We start from the raw sequence: 23,002 nt of genomic DNA, 5'->3' as shown, positions 1-23,002 counted from the left end.
GCGTCAGCAGCTGCTGGAGGAGGGAGGACATCACCTTCCTCTGGGGACAGGGCCCTGCCAGGGTCCCCATGGGGACACAGCTCCCTCGGGAGTTTGCCTTTTGGATTTCTGTGGGCTTGGGTGTGAACTCGCCTCTCTGCTCAGCCCCGCAGAGGTTCTGTGCCCTGCTGGGCAGCCCCTGGGATGAACATTTCATCTGAGGAGACACAACAGCTCTCAGCTCACTGGATGGGGCTGAGAAAGGGGCCGGTGGCACCACTGAGCCTGGCAGCCCCAAGATCTGAGTGTTCTTACCTAAAGGGTCACCCCACCTGGGCAGCGGCAGCATCCTCTGTCTCCGGGCACACGCTCAGCTTTCTCTGCAGGTGGTGCAGAGGTGTCTACCCTGCCTGGACACCTCTAGCCACGACAATTTTCCTCCTCTGACCCTCTGTGGGGGACTTCAGCCCCATTCTACCTCCCTCCAACACTCCCTGGCTTAGGGATTTGGTTGCCTGTCCTCCCTCTCCCTTCAAAATATTTCTCATCTACAACTCTGCTCCCACCTGAGGCTGGAGCAGACAGGGTTTGGTGCTCACTGGTCCAGCTCAAATAGCTCAGGAGCACACTCCAAGGGTATAAACCCACTTTCCCTGTGGTTAATCCAAGCCTGTTAAGGCTGTGCCTGCTGTGGCACGTCTTTGGGGAGTCCCTCTGCTGCCTGTGTGGCACCAGCATGGCTGGCGTGGTTCTGACAGAACTTTCATCTGCTGATAGATGGAATCAAAATAAAAATTAAATTCGAGGCAGTAAATTAGGAGGCAGTCACAGATACCTGTGTGCATTTCCCTTGCTGACAGAAAAAGGCCAGTTCTGCCATCAGCACTTTGCTCAAAACCCTCACCCAAACAGAAAACAGCTCTCGGGGTGAGGAGGCAAATGAAGAAATTCACATGGCAATTATGGGAACATCACTCCATATGGTAGTTGTGGAGCTGCTCCAGAAATTTAGGGCCAAGGAAAAGACTGATTCAGCTATGATCTGTTCCATTTGTTGATTTAGCAAATCAAATGGCTTAAACACCGATCCATGGCATGAAGGGACCTCTCTCTGAACTGCTGGACAAACAGGAGGCAGCGTCAGAGGAGGATTTTCTTAATGCCTTCCATGAGCAGCTCTAACCACATCCCTTCCTGAGGTTGCATAAGCACAGCTTTTGATCAAAATCCTTTCCTTCCTCCCAAAAATAAATGTAAAACAACTTTTAAAAACAAATGTAGCGATGATGAAAGATCAAGACACTGATTCATGTCCCAGAAATAATTCATTTTATTCATTTTACGTAAGGAAGTAGCAAAGGGATTGACACCAGATTGCAGTGAGGTGAGTCACGAGACTGTGAGACAAGGATGTGCTGCACCAGGTGGGAAACTGCAGCATCTGAGGATACAGCAAGTGTGGAACAACAGAATCACTGAATATCTCACGTGGGAAGGGACCCACAAGGATCTCAAGTCCAGCAGCAAAAGCTTGGCTGGGAGTGGCTCTGCTTAGTGCAGAACCTGTTTCATTAAATCAAATTGATTTATTCCAAGGATGATTTAATCAAAGGTTCTCCCCAGGGAATGGTCCCGGCCCCAAGGCTGCCAGAGCTCCAGGAGCTGCCAGGGCTGCTCAGGGTGGGGGTGCTGGGGTGGCTGAGCAGGGACAGGGGCTGCCCTGAGCATCCCTGAGGGATCCAGCTCAGGATATTCTGGGATTCTGCGATACTCGGCTATAAAAAGGCAAAATATCCAAGTAGTTCTTAGAGCTTTAATTAGCAGCAGTGAGAGTGTGACTCTGTGCCCAGCCTCTGGACCCACCAGAGCCCAGGGGAAGCGGGAGGGATCCATGTGCTGAGCACAGGTGTAGGAGGATGGAGAGAGCCCCATTTCTGTCTCCACACAGATTTTCCCCTCCCAGCACTCAGCCGGGGGCTGGGGGGTCCCTACAGGTGGCACAGGGGACGATCTCCCTGTCTCCAGGTGATGTGGAGATCTGTGTGCATGTGAGCTCAGGAGCGTCGGGGCACAACGGGGACTGCCGTCCGCAAGAGCCTCTTCAAGATGGGTTTCCCAGATTTCTCTGAACCAAACCCGGCCTGGCCCAGCATCGCCACAGAGACCAGCCTGGACCCCCAGAACGGGGAGACTGGGGGTGAGAAATTGGCTGATGGAGGATTCACTGGAGGGGTGTGGAGGACGTGAGGGGCACGGAGGCCGTGAGGGGCACGAAGAGCAGGACCCAGCCCCGACCGGGCACCATCCCCGGTAGGGCACCAGCCCCGGGCAGGCCCCGGCTGGGCCGCGGGGCAGCCAGGCCGCGTTGCCATGGCGACGGCTCCTCCTCCTTCCCGACGTGCCCCGCGCCCGCACGTGACGTCACACCCGGAAGTGTTGCCATGGCGGCGGGCGCGCTCTGGGGGCTCGTGGCCGCGCTGGAGACGCACCGGGGCCGCGACCGGGCGGTGAGTGAGGGGCGTGAGCCCCCCGGTACCGGGCGGGGAGTGGAGAGGGGCTCTGAACCCGCCGGTACCGGGCGGGGAGTGGAGAGGGGCTCTGAGCCCCCCGGTACCGGGCGGGGAGTGGGCTCTGAGCTCTCCGGTACCGGGACCCGACTCTGCTGTAGCGACCGCCGTTAAGGGCAAGGAAGCACCGGAGGGATTCGTAAGTGCTCGGTGGGGGAAAGGAGAAAGGGGCCGGGACCCGACTCTGCTGTAGCGACCGCCGTTAAGGGCAAGGAAGCACCGGAGGGATTCGTAAGTGCTCGGTGGGGGAAAGGAGCGACAAAAGGCGGAGGGGGCACAAACACACAAACAATCCAAGTTTTCCCGGTAAATGAGGGGATGGAGACGGGAATGGGAGTCCCGGAGCGCAGCGCAATGGGGGTGGGCAAAGGGAAGAGAATTTGAAGAGGAAGAGGTGAATGAAAGGAAGGAGACGAGAAAGAAAGAGGGGGAAAAAAGAGAGAAAAAGAGAGAAAAGGCTGGGCATGCCAGCACAGCTGGCGGTCGGTACCGGCGCTGAGCGGGCCGTGCCCCCGCAGCTCCGGGCGCTGTCCTACGGCTGCCAGCTGGCGGGGGCAGCGCTGCCCGGCCCCGCGGGGCTGCCCGGGGGGCTGCTGGCCGCCTCCGCCCAGCTCAGCTCCTGCCGCACCGCCCTGCGCCTCTTCGACGACCTGGCCATGCTCCGGCACAGCTGCAGCTACGGGCTGGGCCCCGAGGTGAGCGCGGCCCCGGAGCTCCCGGGGCTCCCGGGGCTCCCCCCGAGGTGAGGGGGCTCCCGGGGCTCCCCTACCCCGGGGCTCCCGGGGCTGCTCCCGGGGCTCTCCCCGAGGTGAGCGTGCCCCATGTCCGTGCCGCTCCCCGCAGGGCGAGGACGCGCTGGTGCGGGGGCTCTCGGTGCTCTGCAACGTGGCCAACCAGCTGTTCTACCCCTGCGAGCACCTGGCGTGGGCCGCCGACGTGGGCGTCGTCCGCGCCGCCCCGCAGAAGTGGTGGGCGCGCAGCACGGCGCTGTGGGGCTGTGCCCTGCTGCTGGGCATCCTGCGGTACGCTGGGCACGGGCTGCCCTGGCACCGGGCTAGGCAGAGCTGGGGGGGGTGATCTGCGGTACGCTGGGCACGGGGCTGCCCTGGCACCGGGCTAGGCAGAGCTGGGGGGGGGGTGATCTTCCTCGCTGGGGCTGTTAGTGCAAGAGGAATGAAGGAAAAAGTGAAACTCCTGCTGTTTGGTGCTGTAGGAGGAATTACTCTTGTGCTTTTCAGATCCCTGAGGATTTTGTTCCAGTTAAGAAGAGAACTGAGCCAGCACAAGTGGTATGATTTCCCTGGCTGTAGAGCTGATCATGCAATCCCAGAGTGGTTTGGGTTGGGAGGGACCTCAGAGCCCATCCAGTGCCAGCCCTGCCATGGCAGGGACACCTCCCACTGTCCCAGGCTGCTCCCAGCCCTGTCCAGCCTGGCCTTGGGCACTGCCAGGGATCCAGGGGCAGCCACAGCTGCTCTGGGAATTCCATCCCAGCCCCTCCCAGGGAACATTTTCTCCCCAATATCCCATCCAGCCCTGCCCTCTGGCAGTGGAAGCCACTCCCTGTGTCCTGTCCCTCCATGCCCTTTTCCAAAGTCCTTCTCATCTCTCCTGTAACTCACCCACACCTGCCAGTTCTCACCTGCAGCCATCACAGCTCTGAGGACATGCTGGACTAATGTGGGAAATGGATTTGTAGGGAATTCTCAGAGTCTGACAGAAGGCTCACACAGTGTGCATCTGTGTGCAAAGCCTTAGATAAGGAATGCTGACTTAGAAATGCCATGGCATGGGACAGACGTTGCTGGGAGAGAAAGGGAACTGGAAACAACTTTTAAAGGATGGTTTTGTAAATAAGACTGGATACTTTGGAGAAATAGAACAATGAAATGTGGTAGGACCCACAACGGGTAATTTTAGATTATTGCCTTTAATGCATTTGCAGCATGGTGTGGATACCCATGAAGGGTAATTTTAGATTATTGGCTTTAAGGCATCTGCAGCATGGTGTGAATAAAGCTGATAGGCCAATAAACACTTATAATGTAATTAGGAAATAGTTAATGGGACCCATGAAGGGTAATTTTAGATTATTGGCTTTAAGGCATCTGCAGCATGGTGTGAATAAAGCTGCCAAGAAATGCTTATGATGTATTGTAATTAGGAAATAGTTAATTTCTGATTGTGATGGTGTGAATTACAACATCTGTATTGTCTCACCCTTCACATGAGAGTGAAAATGGAACAAAAGTTGTTAAAAGACCTCTCAGTTACCCCATCGCTGGGTCAGAAAAGGGTTCAGTCTGACAGACTGTCACTGACATCTCCTTTTCCTCCAGCAGCACTTCACCTCAGAGGCAGCAGCAGCTGAGAGCCCAGGTGAAGGCTGAGCTTCTGAGCATCCTCATGGACACAGCAGATCTCTCCAATGCAATCCACTGGCTGCCCCCAGGATTCCTCTGGGCAGGAAGGTTCCCTCCGTGGTTAGTAGGACTCCTGGGGACCATCTCCTCCCTGATTGGAATCTACCAGGCATCAAGAGGAGCAAATTCTGAAGCTGCTTAAGCCAGAACTGAGCTTCACAAGCCCAGTTTACACATGGTAAAAGTGCCTTCAGTGAGGCAGGGTTGGTGATTTCCTGGGTTGATGATTGTCCTTCCAGAGACCCCACAATCAGGACTGGAATCCAGGTTCCTATTGCAGAAGGGATTGTTTGCAGCTGATAATTTTTATCGCTCTTAATCAGAGAAATAATTCAGGTGAATCCTCTGAAAATCAAGGATCTCTTGCAGTGGGTAAAACTGAGGGGGAAAGAGTTGCTTCCATCTGTCCCAAAAGGTAAATGCAACCTGCCAGTGCTTTCTGCCACTTACAGGAGCACAGTGGCCACGGTTCTGTCACAGAGAACTGGTGAGGGATGAATCCTGGGAGCTCACACAGGATGGGACCCCTGTCCTGGGAGTCTCCGGGTGTTTGGGCTCAGACAGGAGCCAGCAGGGCTGTTGTTTGGTGTTGTTTGTGACCGTTGTGTTTCCTCAGAGGTGAGAAAGGCAGGAAATTGCCGCTGGACCTTCCTAGCCTGCCTTGCCCGTTTAAGGAGGAATGCTGGAAGTGGAGGCTTCCCCCAGAGCTGTGCCTTTGTGGAGTGCCACCGGGTGGAGCTCTTCCACCAGGCTCTGGCAGCCACTGACCTTTTTTTTATTTAAAAAAAAAAAAAAGGCAGGAAATTTATTAATCGCCTTTCAAAGGAGCAATCAAACCATGCCGAGGTGGGGTTTGCAGTTACAGTTCTGGGCGTTGCCAATAATAAACGACACAAACGCTTCAGAGGTGGCCTTGAGTGATCATTCCTGCTGATAACAGGGAGAAGTTCTTTATCTTTGGTTCTGGAAAGCTCCAAAGCATTAGTGGCAGCTCGACCTGTGTCACCAGCCTTCCTCCTGCCTGAGAGCCATGGAAATGCATCCTTTGCAGAGAGTTCTGCTTACTCTGCGTGTCCCTGCCCCCAGCAGGCACATGCTGCCCTTCCAGCAGCTCTGACCTTGCTTTGTGGGCTTGTTTTTGGCCTGGCACGGGGAGCTGTGTCCTGCCTGTGTTCAAAGAGCAGCGTGAGGCCTGGATACTCTTTATCCTTTGCCCTGTCCTTGGTGTTTATCTGGACCTTCACCCTGCAGTGTCCCTGGGCATGGATCTGTGCTGCCACACTGACAGCATTTGGTGCAGCTCAGGTGGAGGAGACTCCTGTTGATTCTGTCCTCAGTCCCGTGCCTGAACAGGTCCTCTGGCTGTTGTCTACTCCTGTCACCCACTGTGGTGGCTCCTGCTGCAGTTTAGTGATTTTTAATAATAAATCAGATTTCTTTTGTGTTCTTAACCCCATTGAATCATTCCTCCAGGACTCGGTGTACTGCTCAGCACAGGACAATTATATGAGGTATTCATATACTATAGTATTAATACTAATACTATACAGGACACCAATACCACAAAAAACAAAAACAAACAAAACCCCCCCCCCAAAAAAACCCAAAAAACAAACAAAAAAACAGTCAAGAAACTTTGCATAACCTCTGATGCCAAATGAATAAACCTCTTAACCATGCATTAATTTTAATGTAGAAAAAGGACACTGTAAACTGCTCTAAGTGCATCTGCTTCATCAGCTCCTCAACAAATAATTTTTTGCAGCTGGTAAAGCTGGAACGTGCAGAGATAAATCAAAATTGGGTAATTCAGAATTTCTGGAATTTGTATTTTTTTTTTCTGGAGGTGGTTTTGATCCCTGCTGACACACAGTGTTTAGACACCCGTGCTGGCTGCTGCTGCCTCTCCAGGGCAGCACACTCATTTTTAGCACAAGACCTTGTGCAGGCAGACCCGATCCTCGCAAAACTCGGTGATTTTCTTCTCTTTTCTGATGTGGCCTCTGACAGAGGGCGAGTTCCTTCCCTTGGCCAGGAGAGCAGCCTGCCCGCTGCTGGTGCTATACTAATACTATACAGGACAATTGTAGTTCTGCCAAAAACAAAACAACAAACAAACAAACAGAAACCCCCAAACAAACAAACAAAAACCCCCAAACAAACAACCAAAAAAAACCCCCAAAACCCCAAAACAACCTAAAAAACAAAAAAAACCCACCAAAATCAAAAAACCAAAACCAAACAAACAACCAAAAAAACCCAAAAAAAGACCCCCCCCAAAAAAACCCAAAAAACAAACAAAAAAACAGTCAAGAAACTTTGCATAACCTCTGATGCCAAATGAATAAACCTCTTAACCATGCATTAATTTTAATGTAGAAAAAGGACACTGTAAACTGCTCTAAGTGCATCTGCTTCATCAGCTCCTCAACAAATAATTTTTTGCAGCTGGTAAAGCTGGAACGTGCAGAGATAAATCAAAATTGGGTAATTCAGAATTTCTGGAATTTGTATTTTTTTTTTCTGGAGGTGGTTTTGATCCCTGCTGACACACAGTGTTTAGACACCCGTGCTGGCTGCTGCTGCCTCTCCAGGGCCACTCGCTCATTTTTAGCACAAGACCTTGTGCAGGCAGACCCGATCCTCGCAAAACTCGGTGATTTTCTTCTCTTTTCTGATGTGGCCTCTGACAGAGGGCGAGTTCCTTCCCTTGGCCAGGAGAGCAGCCTGCCCGCTGCTGGTGCTGCCGATGTGGGCCGGGTTTCACAGCCCCGTGCAGGAGGGCATGGCCGAGCAGGGCTGGCTCTCGGCCGTGCCCGCCTTTGTCAGCAGCCGCCATCCAAAGGCCGCGGGCGGGCGCTGCCGGGCCCCGCGGCTGCCCCGTTTATGGCCCTTTATGGCGGGGCCACTCCGTCCGCAGGGCTCGGGAGCCTCAGGTGCGCCGTCCCGGCCCCGTGCGGCGATGCTGGGACCGGGGGACACGGGGGGACATCGGGGGGACATCGGGGACCCCGCACACGCGGGGAGGGGACCCGGCCACGCTGCCCGCGGGCAGGGCGGGTGAGCGAGCGGCGCATGCGCACGGCTGGCCCCGCCTGCCATTCACAAAGGCAGAGCACGGCGCGCCGCGGCCGCTGATTGGCTGCGGGGCGGGAGGGGGCGGGGCCGACCCGGGGCGGCCACGCGGCGGCGGCGGAGGGGCGGCGGCAGAGCCGGAGCGGAGCGGGACCGGGCGGGACCGGGCACCGGGTACGGAACCGGGCACGGGATAGCGGGGACCGGGCGGGACCGGGAACCGGGTACGGAACCGGGCACGGGATAGCGGGGACCGGGCGGGACCGGGAACCGGGAACCGGGTACGGAACCGGGCACGGGATAGCGGGGACCGGGCGGGACCGGGAACCGGGAACCGGGTACGGAACCGGGCACGGGATAGCGGGGACCGGGCGGGATCGGGAACCGGGTACGGAACCGAGTACGGAACTGGGTGCGGGATAGCGGGGACCGGGCGGGACCGGGAACCGGGAACCGGGTATGGGATAGCAGGGACCGGGCGGGACCGGGAACTGGGTGCGGGATAGCGGGGACCGGGCACGGAACCGGGTACAGAACTGGGTGCGGGATAGCGCGGACCGTGTGGGGCCAGGTACGGCACCAGCTATGGAACCAGGTGCGGAACTGGATACGGGACCGGGTACGGGATAGCAGGGACCATGCGGGACTGAGAACAGAACCGGGTGCGGGACCGGGTACGAAACCGGGTACGGGATAACGGGAACCGTGCGGGACAACGGGACCAGGTGTGGGACCGCGGGGCCGGGTGCAGAATAACCGAGTCAGGCGCGGGACAGCGGAGCCGGGTGGGGGAGCCCTGAGCTGGGTGCGGGACCGCGGGGCGGGCTGGGCACGGGCATCACCGGGAGCGCACATCTCCCACTCCCGGTACCGCGTGAGGCCCGGCGGAGTCGTGCACTGAACGGGTCCGGGAGCTCCCGGTGCTCCGTTTCGGTCGGTGCCTCGAGGCTGACCGATGCTCCCGGCGCCCCGTTACCGGCCAGCACCGCGCTCCTCCCGGCGGCCGCCGTCCCGCCGCAGCCCCGGCCGTGGCGGGCCCGGGGCCGCGCTGCCCGTGCTGACTCGCCGGTTTTGCCTCGCAGAGCAGCCTCAGCACTATGTCCGTCAGCAGCCACGAGAACCGGAAATCCCGCTCGAGCTCCGGCTCCATGAACATCCACCTCTTCCACAAACCGGGCCACGCCGACAGCCTCCTGACCCAGCTGAACCTGCTCCGCCAGCAGAGCCTCTTCACCGACGTGGTGCTGCGGGCGGGGAACCAGAGCTTCCCCTGCCACCGCGCCGTCCTGGCCGCCTGCAGCCGCTACTTCAACGCCATGTTCAGCGGGGGCCTGAAGGAGAGCAGGGACGCCGAGGTCAACTTCCACGACTCGCTGCACCCCGAGGTGCTGGAGCTGCTGCTGGACTACGCTTACTCAGCGCGGGTGCTGATCAACGAGGAGAACGCCGAGTCCCTGCTGGAGGCCGGGGACATGCTGCAGTTCCAGGATATCCGGGATGCTTCGGCTGACTTTCTGGAGAAGAATCTCTACCCTGGGAATTGCCTGAACATGCTGCTGCTGTCCGATGCCCACTGCTGCGAGCGGCTGCTGGAGCTGTCCTGGAGGATGGCCTTGGCCAACTTCACCTCGCTCTGCAAGACTGAAGATTTCCTCCGGCTGCCCAAAGACAAGCTGCTGGAGCTGGTGGAGAGCGAGGAGCTGGAGGTGGAGGACGAGACGCTGGTCTATGAAGCCGTTATGGGCTGGATCCGCTACGATTTGCCCCGGCGCCACGAAGTTCTGCCCGAGCTGCTGCGCTCCGTCCGCCTGGCCCTGCTGCCCGAGTCCTACCTGCGGAAGCAGGTGGCCTGTGAGAAGCTGGTGACCAGCCACAAGCTGGGGGAGGAGATCGTGGCCGACGCCGTGCGCTGCAAAATGAAGATCCTGCAGAACGACGGCCTGGTGACGGGCTGCTGCGCCCGGCCCCGCAAGGTCAGCCAGGCCCTGCTGCTGCTCGGGGGCCAGACCTTCATGTGCGACAAGATTTACATGCTGGACCATAAAAGCAGCGAGATCATCCCTCGCGCCGACATCCCCAGCCCCCGCAAGGAGTGCAGCGCCTGCGCCATCGGCTGCAAGGTCTACATCACGGGCGGCAAGGGCTCCGAGAACGGCGCCTCCAGGGACGTCTGGGTGTACGACACCCTCCACGACGAGTGGGCCAAAGCTGCTCCCATGCTGGTGGCGCGGTTTGGCCACGGCTCCGCCGAGCTGGACCACTGTCTGTACGTGGTGGGGGGTCACACGGCCATGAGCGGGGCCTTCCCGGCCTCTCCCTCCGTGTCCCTCAAGCAGGTGGAGCACTACGACCCCCAGCTGGACAAGTGGTCGCTGGTGGCTCCTCTCCGGGAAGGCGTGAGCAACGCCGCCGTGGTGGGAGCCAAGATGAAGCTGTTTGTTTTCGGGGGCACCAGCGCCAACCAGAACAAGCTGCCCAAGGTGCAGTGCTTCGACCCCTGCCAGAACCGCTGGACGGTGCCCGCCAGCTGCCCCCAGCCCTGGCGCTACACGGCCGCCGCCGTGGTGGGCAGCCACGTCATCGTCATCGGCGGGGACACGGAGTTCTCCGCCAGCTCCGCTTACCGCTTCCACAGCGACACCTTCCAGTGGTCCAAGTTCGGGGATGTCACGGCCAAGTGCATCAGCTGCCGCGCTGTCACCTCGGGGAACAGGCTCTACGTGGTGGGGGGCTACTGCGGGGCTCAGCGCTGCAAAACCCTGGACTGCTACGACCCCTCGTCCGACAGCTGGAGCAGCGTCACCACGGTGCCCTACTCCCTCATCCCCACCGCCTTCGTCAGCACCTGGAAGTACCTGTCGGCCTGAGCGTGGCCAGGGACCTGGAAGGTAAATAGTTGTGGGTCAATTCTGTGTCAGGTTAAAACTCGAGGGGCAGATGCACGTGGCTCTGGAATGGAGCTGTCCTAGAGAACAGCCTTGTGTGAGTATCAGCTCCAAAACTCCCAGGCTGGTAGTGTGGGATCTAAAAGCCCTGCAGGAGAGGGAAAGTCTCTCTAGGTGCTGAAATGCTGCAGGGAGAAGATCAGTATAAATAACAAGACTCTTAACCTGGCATCTTGGCCCGTGCAAAGATTTTGGGGAATGCTGTGTGCAGGGATTGGGTGTCGTGCCTGGCCGGGAGGCTGGAGGAGCCGATGTTTTTGCAGGCAGGCTGTCTGCAGGAGCTGGGACAGACCCCGTGGTGCCACCGGGTCCGGCTGCTGCTTTTAGCACAGCCTCCTCCTCCTGGTGCCACGCTTAATCTGCCAGTGGCACCCAAATGTCTTGTGGGACGCCAGGGCTGTGAGCTGGTGCCAGAACAAGATTATAGCTGGGATTTGGTCCCAGAATGGTGGGTAATTGCATTTATAAGACAAGCCTTGTCTATGTATAAACACAGGGTTTCTCTGCTTCTAATTATTCCCTGGTGTCCCTTTCATGCCATTGCTTTTCTGCTACACAGAGATTGACTTTCAACATTTGCAACTGGAATTAAATCTTTCTAAAGGCTTTTGGCAGAAACCATGCCAGTGAATCACAGACCCTGCAGGGTTTTCCTTTTCTCCTTGCAAGAGTCGTGCTGTCTAAATAAAATTATTTACTGTAATAAAATATCCAGTGATACCTTTAGAAAATTCCTGGCTGTAGAGGGAAATCAGCAGGCATTGCTGGGATTTCTCTGGGATTTAAGGCCTGAGGAGAGGGGTTGGGGTTGCTGTGCCCTGGTCTCACAATCCTCTGCTCTGCACCACAGGCTTCACACCTGATTTTGCCAAGTGCCTCCCTTGACTGAGGATCCAGATGGAACACACAGGCAGCAGGAGCACCTCCTCCCACCTGGCAACTCTGTGAGCTGGGTGCCATCAGCACCAGCAGGGCTCAAGGCAACTGGGTTGTGGCTTTGAATTGCTTCTGCAAATCCATCCCCTTGGTCAGGCCAGGGAGGGGACAGGCACCGAGGGACCTCCTTGGGCTGACAGCTTGTGCTGTCCCTTGAGACAGCAAAAGGTTTCCAAGTGTTCTCCTAACTTGTGTGGTATCAGAGCAGGAACCAGAGGGATTATTTTGGCTTCAGTGATACTAGGAAGAAGAAAGGACACTCCTGACCAGCTGCAGGACTGCACTGCTGCACTTGCAGCACCCAAGCAGTAGCCTGGAATGTCAGAACATGTGACAGTACTTTGCCCAAGGGCTGGTTCTGCACATTTATTTCTTTTTTATACAGCAGTTTTGTGTGTTTATTACTCAGCCTGGAGCTGCTTCAATAAATCTGAATAAAATCCACCGTGTCCCTTGCCTGTTCTGTGTGTTTAAGGTGCAGGTTTTCCCAGCCCACACTTGAGACCATATTTAGTAGAGCAGTGAGGAGCATTCTCTGCTGCAGTCCAAATCAAGGGCTCAGATCTTCCTGGACTGAGGAAAGCTCAGATCTCACACTGCCTTCTAGCTTTGAAGGAGACACAAATCTCTTCAGAACTTCAAAGATTAAGGTATTCTCTACCCTTTTCATGGTCACTCTCCACAGAGTGGGGTTTCCTCACTATCCCAGAGAACGGAAGAAGGTGCTGCCCCTTCTGTCCCAAAGGAAGGGCTGTGTGCTCCAGGCTGTGCTCCAGGTGAGGGGAGGCAGTGCCTGGGAAAGAAAAGCTCTGTTAAGGGGAGGAGGTGAGACAGGAACCAGCATGGTCAGAGGAAACAGGCACCAAAGGTACAACCAACTGTCTCACCACAGAAGCATGGTTTGGGTGTGATCCATTATTTCAGAATTAAATAAATCAATGTCACAACTCTTCCGAGCTGCTTGCACAGGCAAGAGCTGGCAGGATGGGAAGGAAGGGAGCTGCTCTGCTGCTGGGGGCTGGAGCAGATGCATCAGCTTCATTTTCATCCCCTTTTCTGATTATTTTGCCATTTTCAGCCCCCAGGCTGGGCCCTTTTTCATGCACCCTTGTTGTGCCTCCTCTCCATTGCTGGCTGAGCCCAATGAGAGCTGCCAGGCTGCAGGGAGAGGAGCCCACAGCCCACCTGGAGCACACAGGCAGCAGCAGGGAGACAGACTCCTTTTGATGAGAAAAGGCTGTTGAGATCCGGGATCCAACCAGCCAGCAGCTCCCAGCCTGGCTGTGCCTTGCAAGAGGGGAAAATCACAGCACAGGACTCTGCTGGGACCAGCAGCTGTCGGGAAGTGTCTCCAGCCAGGAGCTGCCTCACCTTTGCTCCATCTCCAGCTACTCCTGAGGGCTGGACAGAGTCCGACCGTGCTCAGCGAGCCGGAGGAGGGGAGGTTTCATTCATGGCCCTTTGAGCAGCAGCTGTTTTGTTTATGCTGCCAAGCAATCAGCGCTGGCTCCCCGCCACATCCGCCTCCCGCTCCGGGCCTGGAGCAGCTTCCAGCAGCATGGATCCTCTGCCGGGCGTTATCTGAGCCAGGCTCGGGTGTTCCCAGCCGGGGGAGCGAGCCCCAGCTCTGCTGCTGCTGTTCCCTCCTTTAATCCAAGCCCCTCTCAGGGAAAACTGGCGCTCCAAGCACACCTGGGCTGGGCTGCTGCGGTGCCTCCCTGCTGCGGGCAACAAAGCCAGAAGAAAGCCAGAAGAAAGCCAGAACAAAGCCAGAACAAAGCCAGCCCGGGCTCATGGCTTCGGTTCATCCTTCACCTGGCAGAGAGCCCCGTCCTGTCCCTCCAGCTCCACCTCCTCCTGGCAGGAACCAGCTCCCGGCTCCCGGAGTACCCTGGGGAAAACCAGGGAGCCTCACTGGTGTGTGCCTGAGCCGTCCCAACAGACCTGTTTTCCCAGTTTGACATTTCCATGCCTGGATCCACTCACTGCTTCAGTGCCAGGGCCAGAAGGTTCAGGCCAGCTGAGCTGTAGGTGAATTTGATTTAGAGGTGGATTTGGTTGCTGGGTAGAAATCCTTGTGAATTAATGGAATTCATTTAGAAACTCAGCATACCTCAAACCTAGACCTCTCCTAGCCCAGGCCCCCACTTTGTGTCTGCACCTCCAGCTGCTGGAGTTAGACCCCAGCCCAAAGTCACATCTGGAAGAGGCAACTCACATGGGCAATACTGGCTCAAAGGCAAAACAATCCAAGTTGGACATCATTGTTCCATGGGATGTTCCTCTTCTCACACAAAGCTTAGAAACCACCACAGCCAGAGAAGTTTGGGATCAGACTGACCCACCTCCCTCCTGGCCACAAGACAGACAGACAGGGTTGATTTTAAGGGAATTGCTGTTTGGGTTTGTAGGTGCCTCCTGCTCAGCAGCTCCTGCTGCCACAGCACCAAGACAGCATTGTTCTCCCTTCCAAGCACAGCAGTGGCTGAGAAATTCCCCCTCCTGGTTAAGATGGGATATGGATCATGGAGATGTTCTGCAGCACACCGACCTCACATCTAGCAAGCAACTATTGCAATGATAATTCATGGCAGCCCAGGAAAAACAAAGTTGTAATTACACAGAGTGTGGTTTTGTTCATGATTTCCAATATTCCAGAAGGAGAAAGGGACACTGCACACCTGAAATTCCCTGGCAGATCTGCATTTCATGTGTAGTCACCTGGGATGGCTTCAGGTCTAGCAAGACACTGTGCTCCACACAGAGAAATGAGATCAGCTGCTCTGACACGGGAGAGGCACATCCACAGTGCTGTCAGCAAGGAGTTTTCATGGTCCTGTGCACAGGGAATCATGAAATGGTTTGGGTTGGAAGGGACCTTAAAGCCCATCCAGTGCCAGCCCTGCCATGGCAGGGACACCTCCCACTGTCCCAGGTGCTCCCAGCCCTGCCCAGCCTGGCCTTGGGCACTGCCAGGGATCCAGGGGCAGCCACAGCTGCTCTGGGCACCCCAAGCCAGGGCCTGCCCACCCTGCCAGGGAACAATTCCTGCCCAATCTCCCATCTAACCCTGCCCTTCTTCAGCTTAAAGCCATTCCCTGTGTCCTGGCACTCCAGGCTCTTGTGCAGAGTCAAGGAGCCCCAGAACAAGATGATGCTGCCCTGCCTGAGCCTCCAGTGCCTGTGACAGTTCCAGAGCTGGGGACCCTGCATGCTCCAGCACTGCCAGCTCCAGGAGGGCTTGGCTTTTATCCTCTGCCAGATCCCACAGGCACAGCAGCAGCAAACCATGCAGGACAGGCCCCACATCCCTCATGTGCTGAGCCTTGGGCTGGCCCCATCGCTGGGATGAGAAATGAAACCGGATTTGAGTCACAGGGCTGAGGAAAGGGAAAGGCAGCGAGCAGCACATTCCCACTGCTGGAGCACACCGTGGAGCCAATATCCTCTGTGCATGTTTGTCCTCGAGCATCTGGCTCACAGATGAATCCCAGATGCACACATGGGAACCATCAGCCTTGTCTCACCCACATGAAAGAGGGAAGTTTAGCATAAAGCTGGTCATTGCCGATGGCCTCGGCTGATTCATCCACAGAAAGAATGTGGTTTGGGTTTCGGGTTAATTAGCTACAGATTGGAGAGGGAGACAAGGCAGGGCGGAGCTGCTGGAATATCGGTGTGAGCGAGGCAGCAGCTCTGAAGGCACCGCCAGTGTGTCCTGAAGTCACACCCTGCCTGAAATCACACCCTCCGTGTCTCTCACAGGAGTGACAGCCTTATCAGTGCCACTGCCAGGCAAGGTGTTTGCAATCCCCAAGGAATGTCTGCCCTGCTGTTGTGGCAAAAACTGAACATAGCAACACCTACACACCTTTGAACATGGATGGCTGCAGCAGCAGCGAACTTCTAACACATGCAAATTCTGCCCAGGATTTAAACTTGCCTCTGCTGAGCTCTGGGCTGCTGCAGCTGGGCAGTTCCCAGTGGGAAGCTGTGCTGCAGGGATCCCTCCAGGCCATGTTAACCCTGGATCTCCCTGATCCAGGCTCCTCTTTTCTTCCTGGAAACAATTCCTACAGGTCTGACATGGAAACAGCTGCACAAGAGCACAGTGCAGCTCCTCTTAGCTTCTCTCCTAGATGCTCCCTCAATGCTGTCCCCCACAAAACCACTTTGGTTCCTCTTGTTGCTGCCAAAAAGTATTTAGAAATGGACATGGAGTGGCTGGCCTTGCTGTGGTGACACAGACACAAGGTCTGGAAGCACAGAGGCAGTGACTGATCTCCAGTGGGCACTGTGGCTCAGCTCTCAGCAGCTCCACAGATGGAAGAAATATTTTCCTAAAAAGAGCACAAGCAAAAGCTTCCACACACACTCACTTTGAGACGTCATTCTCTCACATGACAGCCTGTTAGCTCCCATAAAGACCAAATTTTAAACACTGGTCTGTCTAGAAGTCTTTGATTATTTATGTATGTGGAAAAGTAGAAAAAATTTTCTTTTTCCACTGGAGTTCCAGTTTGCGTCACAACCCAGATGTCACATGCACTTCAGAGGCTGACAAATGCTGGCTTGCTTTACTGACTCCTGCACACAAAGGCCCGGGGACCCCCAAAGCTGCTTTGACAAGCCCCAAAGGCAGTGACAGGCAGACCACAGGGCTGGCACTGCCACCAACCCTGGCTCAGGGCTTTCCTCAGCCCTGGCTGCAGCGCAGGATTCCCATGGCAAACCCCTCCCTCTTCCTTGAGAGCACCAATCCACGGCCCAGTTCTCCCACTGTCTCCCTGCTTTTGCATCTGTTCTCCTCTCTAGAAAGAGATTGGAGATTCCAGCTCTTGGATTCGCTTGCCAGCTGTGCCACCAGTGGGGATTTCACCAGGAAACTCAGCCTGCTGCAGCGCTGGGAAGAGCAGCCCCAGCCAGAGGCTATGGGATGGTGCTGGCAGCAAGGGCTGCCAAACTGGCACGAGCACCAGGGAGAAAGTTTCTATTTTTGTTATCCTTGTTCCAAGTGGGAACCGATACTGCCTGGGACAGAGCCAGGCATGTCTCAGGCTGGCACCATGCAAAGCACCTCCAGCTAATGTAAGCAACTTAACCAAGCTCTCTCTCTCACCAGCAGAGTTCAGATGTTTGGGAGCAGCTGATTTTTCCCTCAGGTGTTCACCTCACTGCCAAGGGCTGCAGCTATTTGTGTTCTGCACTGAACACCTCTTATGCTTCGTCCTCTCCTTTGGAAAAAGGTCACAGTTTTGTTCCTGTGGCACATTCTTTCTGTCCAGGGTAGAAAATGAGAAGCACGTGAGAAGTGGCAGCTGCTTTGATCTTCATTCAAATAGAAAACAATAAATAATTACATAGATATAAAGGCAGACAGTTTTTAAATGTTCTTTTTTTTATTGCTAGAAGTTGGTTTCAGTCCTATTGCAGCTCTGAAATCCTTCAGTGGAGAAACATTGCAATCATTGTAAAAATCATCATTTGGTGTGCTAAGATCATGTTTACAATTAATTAAGAGTGCACAATTCAACAGAATATTAACATTTAACCATCAACTTTACAAATAAAATAAAGACTACAAAGATGTTGCTACTGCAGTATCAACAGTAAAGGAAATATTTACAATGTTTACACCCTAATGAAAAAACAAAACCAAACTCTTCCCCAACAAAATGGTCAATTTAACCATGGACCATGATTATTTATTAAATCTTTACAGTGCAAGGTGGGCCTAGAAACCAGACCTAAGACTAAAGAGTGTCAAGAGAGTTCACAGCTCTGAGTGAGATGCACACAGTTATGCCAACAGGATCTACACCCATGAGAGATCTCCTTCCGGCTACAGACAGAAATGGAATTTGAAATCAACTTTTCTAAAGTGCTCCAATTTCTTTCAGTACAAAAATATAAAAAACTGATTTATAAACATGGCACAAATGTTATGAACCAGAGCTCACACTTGCTGTTTGAAGAGGAATGTGCTGATGGAGGATGATGAAGTCGCCAGTGGTTACGAAGATGTTGGGTCTGGTCTCGAAGAGAGAGCAGGGGAAAGGCTTTGCTTTGCCTACAGCACTTGTGTAACCTGGCATGCAGATCTGTTTCCTGGTAAATGTGAGAACTGCTGGGGAAGACAACAAAATCTCCAAACTCCCTTGCATGGGGGGCACAACACACAGGGACTCCACTGAGCAGCACCGGGGAGCCTCAGCTCCCATTCCGCAGAGTTAGAAGTAAAATGAAATAAGTATTTTTAACCCTTTCCTAGTTTAAGTTTCAACTCTCATTGTAAATGCAAATGACAAACACCAAGCTCCATGTATGCAGAATCATCTGACCACTACTCAGAAAGACAAAACTGCCTGCAAATTATTTAGAATGACTCCTAGCTGTGCAGGAAGGCGAGTACCTGGATGAGCAAGCGTCTCTAGGAACACCAATTCTTCTGCCTCACGCTGGGGGATGAGCAGCGATCTCAATTCGTGGGACATGCCACAGCTACAATCCACAGACAGCACAGTTAAAAACTAGGGAAGCATCCACAACACACACAGGGCAGCTGTGCTCAGCACTAGTGGCCACGGAGGCATCCTCAGCCTGGAACATGGAACCTTCCAGATGGGAAGAGGAAGCCTCCTTAACACCAGAGTTCAAATTGAAATCAGAACCATAGAAACAGCCTCTACATTGCAACATCACAATATTGAAGGACAAACATGCTGATAATTTTAAGGCTGTGACACCAAGCAAACAGGGCGGCAGTTCAAAGCTCGTGCTGGCATTTCCTCCACACCCCAGCTCAGAAAGAAGCCAAAAGGCACCTGGGAGGCACAGAATTTTGAACTGTCTAATCCTCAGAAATCACTTAAAAGGAAAGTTTTAGCTGAAGTGATCAAAAAGTCCAAGAGGAAGGATGTAACTCAGAATCAAGAGCAGGTTACTTAGCCCAGGACACAGCAGTACTTGCAAACTAATTCACCTAGAAGAGTTATTTTTCTAGGAAGAAGACTTGAGTGAAGAGTCCAAAACCAGTTCACTCAACTGGAGTGATCTGTTAACAATTTCACAGATTCAGTTTTGCACAAGTGAAGAGACCCATGATTCATTTAAAGAAGGTCATACTCATTAAAAGAAAATAATTCACTTGCTTCCCTCAGCCTTCCATGGATGCCCTGCCCACGCTGGCAGCAATGAGGTATCACAGCACCTGCTAATTCCAAAACCTTCTCCAGGCTGACCAAAGTGACAGAAGACACCATCTCTGCTCAGGGTGCAAGCAGGTTTCATAAAGGCAGCTGCAGCCACGTGCACTGAGGATAGAGAATGATTTCTAAGGTCATTCTCAGCTACAGATTGAAGACCAGTATTCCAAGGAGCTTTTGGAGTTTGAGCCAACAGCCTGGCCTGTCACAGGCCTGGGTCCATTTGTTAACAGACAAAACTTCTTTCAAGCACTGCTGACAAGAAGTATTCAAAAAGTTAAAGAGAAAATATTAAAATAAATAGGGCCTCACTGCAGACTTCATTTTGCACATGTCACTGTTCTATATTCAAATTTGTCCATTGCACAGAAGAAGAAAGCAGCCAATGAGCAGCTCCAGCCCTTCCAACACTCCCTCCCATACTTCTGGACAGGCACAAAATAAACCTAAATAAATGTTTCCAAAATTTGCTTCCAAGCACCCAAACTGACATCCCTTTTTGGCTGAGGTGATTTACTCCACTGATGCAACTTAGCTTTGGGCTAAAACTCCTAAAAACCTGGTAATTTAAGGCAGTGGGGCATTGAGTTTTCATTAGGAGTGGCCCAAACCACAGCACGAAGGAGAGAACATCCTGTGCATTCCTGCTGCTTCCCTGTGTGCTTCCAGGAGAAATTACAGGGAGCCAGAGGCTGCACATCACCCAGTGGAAAAATCAGTGCCAGTCTTACAGAGCTGCTGGATCCCACACTGCTGCATGGATCACTGATTTTAAGAATTCCCCTCCATTCCAAACTAACTTTTTGGAATGCAAAAACAGAAAAAGGAGTGGAACTCTGTTCTAATCGCCAAAGATAACGACACCACCAAATCACCAGGGGAGCAGTCCCACTCTGTTTCCTGCTGACAACCACCCCAGGCTCTGCAATGCTGCTGATTTACCAAGCAGCCCTTTGGTATTAAAGCCAAGTGTGTCCAATTTCACTTGTTGGGGGCTGGGGGAGCATCTCCAGTCTGGTAATGAGCCATTCAGTTTGGAGTTTCCTCTCACTGAACTCAGTGCCACTGCCTCAGGTTTGTACCAGCACCACTCAGCTAAAAAAAAGACCCTTAAATTCAAGAACTGTTCCAGCAGGAGTGCTTGTCCCTAAGACCTATTCAGTATTTTGTAGCTTATCTTTTCCCCTTTCTTCAATTTCTTATCTGAAGGCAATAACCCAAATTATCATCACTTGAATATATAAACTGCTGTTGTTTTCTGATGAAAATTTATAAAGTTTCTTGCTCTGTAACTACTGAAATAATTTTAAAATTCTCAAGCAAAGAGAAGTTATGGCCTTAAAGACATCACTGACATCACACAGGGCCTAATCACAGGGACAGCTCAGTGATTTCAGGAGACTGGCAAACACCACTGGATCCCTTGCCATGAGACTGGATGGAGAACTGACCAGGCCTTCCATCCACTGCTGCTAAAATCACTTAAAATCAGTTAAAGATATTAAAAATGCTATTATCAATCATGTCCTGAAAGGTACTAATCCAAGATTTTAAGCTTTGAGATCCTGATTACTTTAATTCTGTAACAATATCCCTAAACAATCCCTCCTGTGCATCACTATCTGACCAGTCACATTCAACACACAACAGAACACACATCCTTGGGAGAGGGTGGGAAAAGAATCCGGGACACAGAGTGAAAAACACAACACAAAATGACTGTGCAAATTACTACAAAGGGAAATAATGCCTTTTTGAGCAGAACACTTAATGTCACCACCATTCCATGATCAAGAACTGACCCATTTCACAAGAGGTATCAAAGCTGGTTTAGCTGAAAGCAGCTAAACACAGGTTTAGCTAAGAGTATTTTTTTTATTATAATTATTTTTAACTCTAAAACCAAACAGTTCTTATTCCCTTCATTCCTAACACTTTGCTGCAGAGAAGTCTCTGCAGCAACAGCAGCTTTGATATCTTCTGGTACTGGGAGTAAAGTCCCAACAAATTAACAGACAAACAAAGGATGCAGAAAACAGGATTAAACAAGACAATAAATTACTGCATTCGAATGCTTCTGAGACATGTCTTCAGCAAAGAACAAAATCCAAGTCTCTAAGTTCATTCTGAACCAACTCAGGAGTTTGCCTGGGAACCTGTACTGCTGTCCCCAACAGGGAGACAGGGTCCCAGTGACGCTGGTGGCCAATGAAATGTGCATTAGTCCAACTCTTCATCATCACTGTGAATTCTCACACATCCAACCCTTCTCCTCCACAAACAGTTGGAGCTCCTGCCCCTTGAAGATGCTGTCAGAAGCTCACCTTACCTTCTCTCCCACTGTACCTGGCCACGGGGCTTGCACCACTGGGATCACAGTGCCTGGCACACCTGGCTGGGAGGGGACTGGCTTGCTGTCACCTGGTTACCAACACACAACCCATTACTGACCTGGACCTGGGAAAAACAGACTTAAAAATTTGCAGCCATTTTGGGGCCTACTACTAAAACTTTTTACATAAAAATCTGGGTGGTTCAACATCACCGATAACAATTTACAAGATGGTGCCCATGAACAGTTACATTCTCCAAAAAGAGCACATTACAATAAATGTCAGAATTTTAACATGCTCTGAATTCATATAGCCATGCCATGTGTCAACACACTGGAGAATTTAAAAGCAAATTGTTACTACTGTGCCCTCATTCTGAGCTGCTGGCAGAGAAGCCAACAAAGCAGGACAGTAATCCTGGTCTGGTCCTTGCTTGTAGTAACTGGGCAGGGATAGAAGACATCCATGCTGGGTCTCCATCACCATGCACACTGGGGCCTGAGTTCTTGAAACAGTGTGTCAGGTGATGCATCTTCAAATGCAAACAATTAGAAGAAAATGACATCTTCTTTGCTGGTATCATCTTGCACATTCAACAGATTGGGCTGAGAGGGCACCAGGGGCTGAACCTGAACGTTATTGGGCTTGAAGAGGGTCGCTGAGGCAGATGAAAGTGCTTCTGGCTGAGCATCTGGAGGGCCATACAGTTCTAGAGGGGAAAAAAATGGAAGAAGACACATTCATGACACTGCAGAGAGAGCCTGAGGCACTTCCATGGACAGGCAAGTTGGCCAAGGCATACCTGGCTGGAATGCAGTGGTCTGGCTGCTTGGGAGGGATGGGCTTGCTGACCTCCTGCCTCTCAGGACAGCCTCCTCTCGTCCAGCAAGCCTGGGGGGAAGCAGCTGCTTCTGATCAACAGAGGCTGAAGAAAACATTTCAGAAATTAGTATTTGAGGTGAGCAGCACTTCACAAATGTCACTGCTTCATGCTGGGGCCATTGTACTGACACCTCTACACACCCAAGAAAGCTGCAAAACCACAAAGAGCTGGTCCTACTTAAATTTCCTCTTCAGCTGTTTAAACTATGAATACTTTTCTTTGAGACTTCTAGTTCAGTTACTGGCAGACCCTGACAATCTCAGATTTAAAACCCAGTATCACCAAGCACAGCAGAGAGAGAAAAAAATCTTTGTCTGTAGAATTCAAATAGCAAATGGCCATTTGTGCTACTTCTAGCACGCAGAGCTGTGATGAACTTTTGTCTCTGCTTTCCATCTGTCTCACAGCTGCTCAGCAGCACAGCCCACTGATTCTGGTGTTACAGCCTCCCAGTTTCTTAGTTTCAACAATGAAAGCAGTTCATGAAATAGCTATTCTGGATCTAAAGAACTTCTCTCTTTCAGTACACATTCCTTACGCGTCACAAAACCCAAATTCAATACACAGCATTTTGCCTCTGGTACAGAAAGTTTTGTTCCATTTTATTCTAAGATCAACACATGGGCATAACAAACATGAAGCCCACTAATGCTCAC

The 23,002-nt window shown here is 52.9% G+C and overlaps 3 protein-coding genes across 25 annotated transcripts in view; 2 read left to right on the top strand and 1 right to left on the bottom strand.

Annotated features, from left to right (window-relative positions):
- Nucleotides 1-2,000: 2,000 nt before the first annotated feature.
- PEX11G (peroxisomal biogenesis factor 11 gamma) lies at nucleotides 2,001-5,873 on the top strand. Of its 8 annotated transcripts, none has more exons than XM_039700386.1 (5): nucleotides 2,365-2,486; nucleotides 3,065-3,241; nucleotides 3,390-3,568; nucleotides 3,785-3,835; nucleotides 4,889-5,873. In XM_039700386.1, the coding sequence occupies exons 1-5, from the start codon at nucleotides 2,421-2,423 to the stop codon at nucleotides 5,109-5,111; spliced, it is 696 nt and encodes a 231-aa protein (XP_039556320.1). In that variant the 5' UTR covers nucleotides 2,365-2,420; the 3' UTR covers nucleotides 5,112-5,873. The 8 variants fall into 8 exon arrangements, with proteins under 8 accessions (XP_039556322.1, XP_039556321.1, XP_039556320.1 ...); XM_039700385.1 differs by having other exon boundaries at nucleotides 4,886-5,873; XM_039700384.1 differs by lacking the exon at nucleotides 2,365-2,486 and adding an exon at nucleotides 2,697-2,717 and having other exon boundaries at nucleotides 2,830-3,241; nucleotides 3,785-3,832; nucleotides 4,886-5,873.
- Nucleotides 5,874-8,151: 2,278 nt separating this feature from the next.
- On the top strand, nucleotides 8,152-12,369 carry LOC120498077 (ectoderm-neural cortex protein 1-like). 12 transcript variants are annotated; one of them, XM_039700376.1, is made up of 3 exons: nucleotides 8,152-8,218; nucleotides 9,132-10,932; nucleotides 11,840-12,369. In XM_039700376.1, exon 2 carries the CDS (start codon nucleotides 9,142-9,144, stop codon nucleotides 10,909-10,911), a length of 1,770 nt encoding a protein of 589 aa, XP_039556310.1. In that variant the 5' UTR covers nucleotides 8,152-8,218; nucleotides 9,132-9,141; the 3' UTR covers nucleotides 10,912-10,932; nucleotides 11,840-12,369. The 12 variants fall into 12 exon arrangements, with proteins under 12 accessions (XP_039556310.1, XP_039556302.1, XP_039556312.1 ...); XM_039700368.1 differs by having other exon boundaries at nucleotides 8,153-8,218; nucleotides 9,129-10,932; XM_039700378.1 differs by lacking the exon at nucleotides 8,152-8,218 and adding an exon at nucleotides 8,231-8,268.
- Nucleotides 12,370-17,304: 4,935 nt separating this feature from the next.
- The window catches only part of ARHGEF18 (Rho/Rac guanine nucleotide exchange factor 18), a 51,114-nt gene continuing 45,416 nt past the window's right edge, over nucleotides 17,305-23,002 (bottom strand). For all 5 annotated transcript variants that reach the window (XM_039700354.1, XM_039700355.1, XM_039700353.1 and 2 more), the window contains 2 exons: nucleotides 22,266-22,388; nucleotides 17,305-22,172 (listed from right to left, as the gene is read on the bottom strand). In XM_039700354.1, coding sequence (XP_039556288.1) covers nucleotides 22,012-22,172; nucleotides 22,266-22,388 — 284 coding nt within the window. In that variant the 3' untranslated portion in view covers nucleotides 17,305-22,011. The remainder of the gene's footprint in view (nucleotides 22,173-22,265; nucleotides 22,389-23,002) is intronic.

Source organism: Passer montanus, unplaced genomic scaffold (assembly GCF_014805655.1).
Source record: "Passer montanus isolate IOZ18808 unplaced genomic scaffold, ASM1480565v1 scaffold140, whole genome shotgun sequence".
Classification (NCBI taxonomy): domain Eukaryota; kingdom Metazoa; phylum Chordata; class Aves; order Passeriformes; family Passeridae; genus Passer; species Passer montanus.
This window is presented reverse-complemented; position numbering and strand designations above follow the sequence as displayed.

What these genes read in the sequence shown, in the direction of transcription:
- PEX11G (XM_039700381.1), top strand. Translation starts at nt 2,945, where the DNA reads ATGAAAGGAAGGAGACGAGAAAGAAAGAGGGGGAAAAAAGAGAGAAAA. An exon ending in GCTACGGGCTGGGCCCCGAG is followed by an intron (nt 3,242 to 3,389) that starts GTGAGCGCGGCC and finishes CGCTCCCCGCAG; the next exon opens with GGCGAGGACGCGCTGGTGCG. An exon ending in CTGCTGCTGGGCATCCTGCG is followed by an intron (nt 3,569 to 3,784) that starts GTACGCTGGGCA and finishes TGTGCTTTTCAG; the next exon opens with ATCCCTGAGGATTTTGTTCC.
- LOC120498077 (XM_039700376.1), top strand. Translation starts at nt 9,142, where the DNA reads ATGTCCGTCAGCAGCCACGAGAACCGGAAATCCCGCTCGAGCTCCGGC.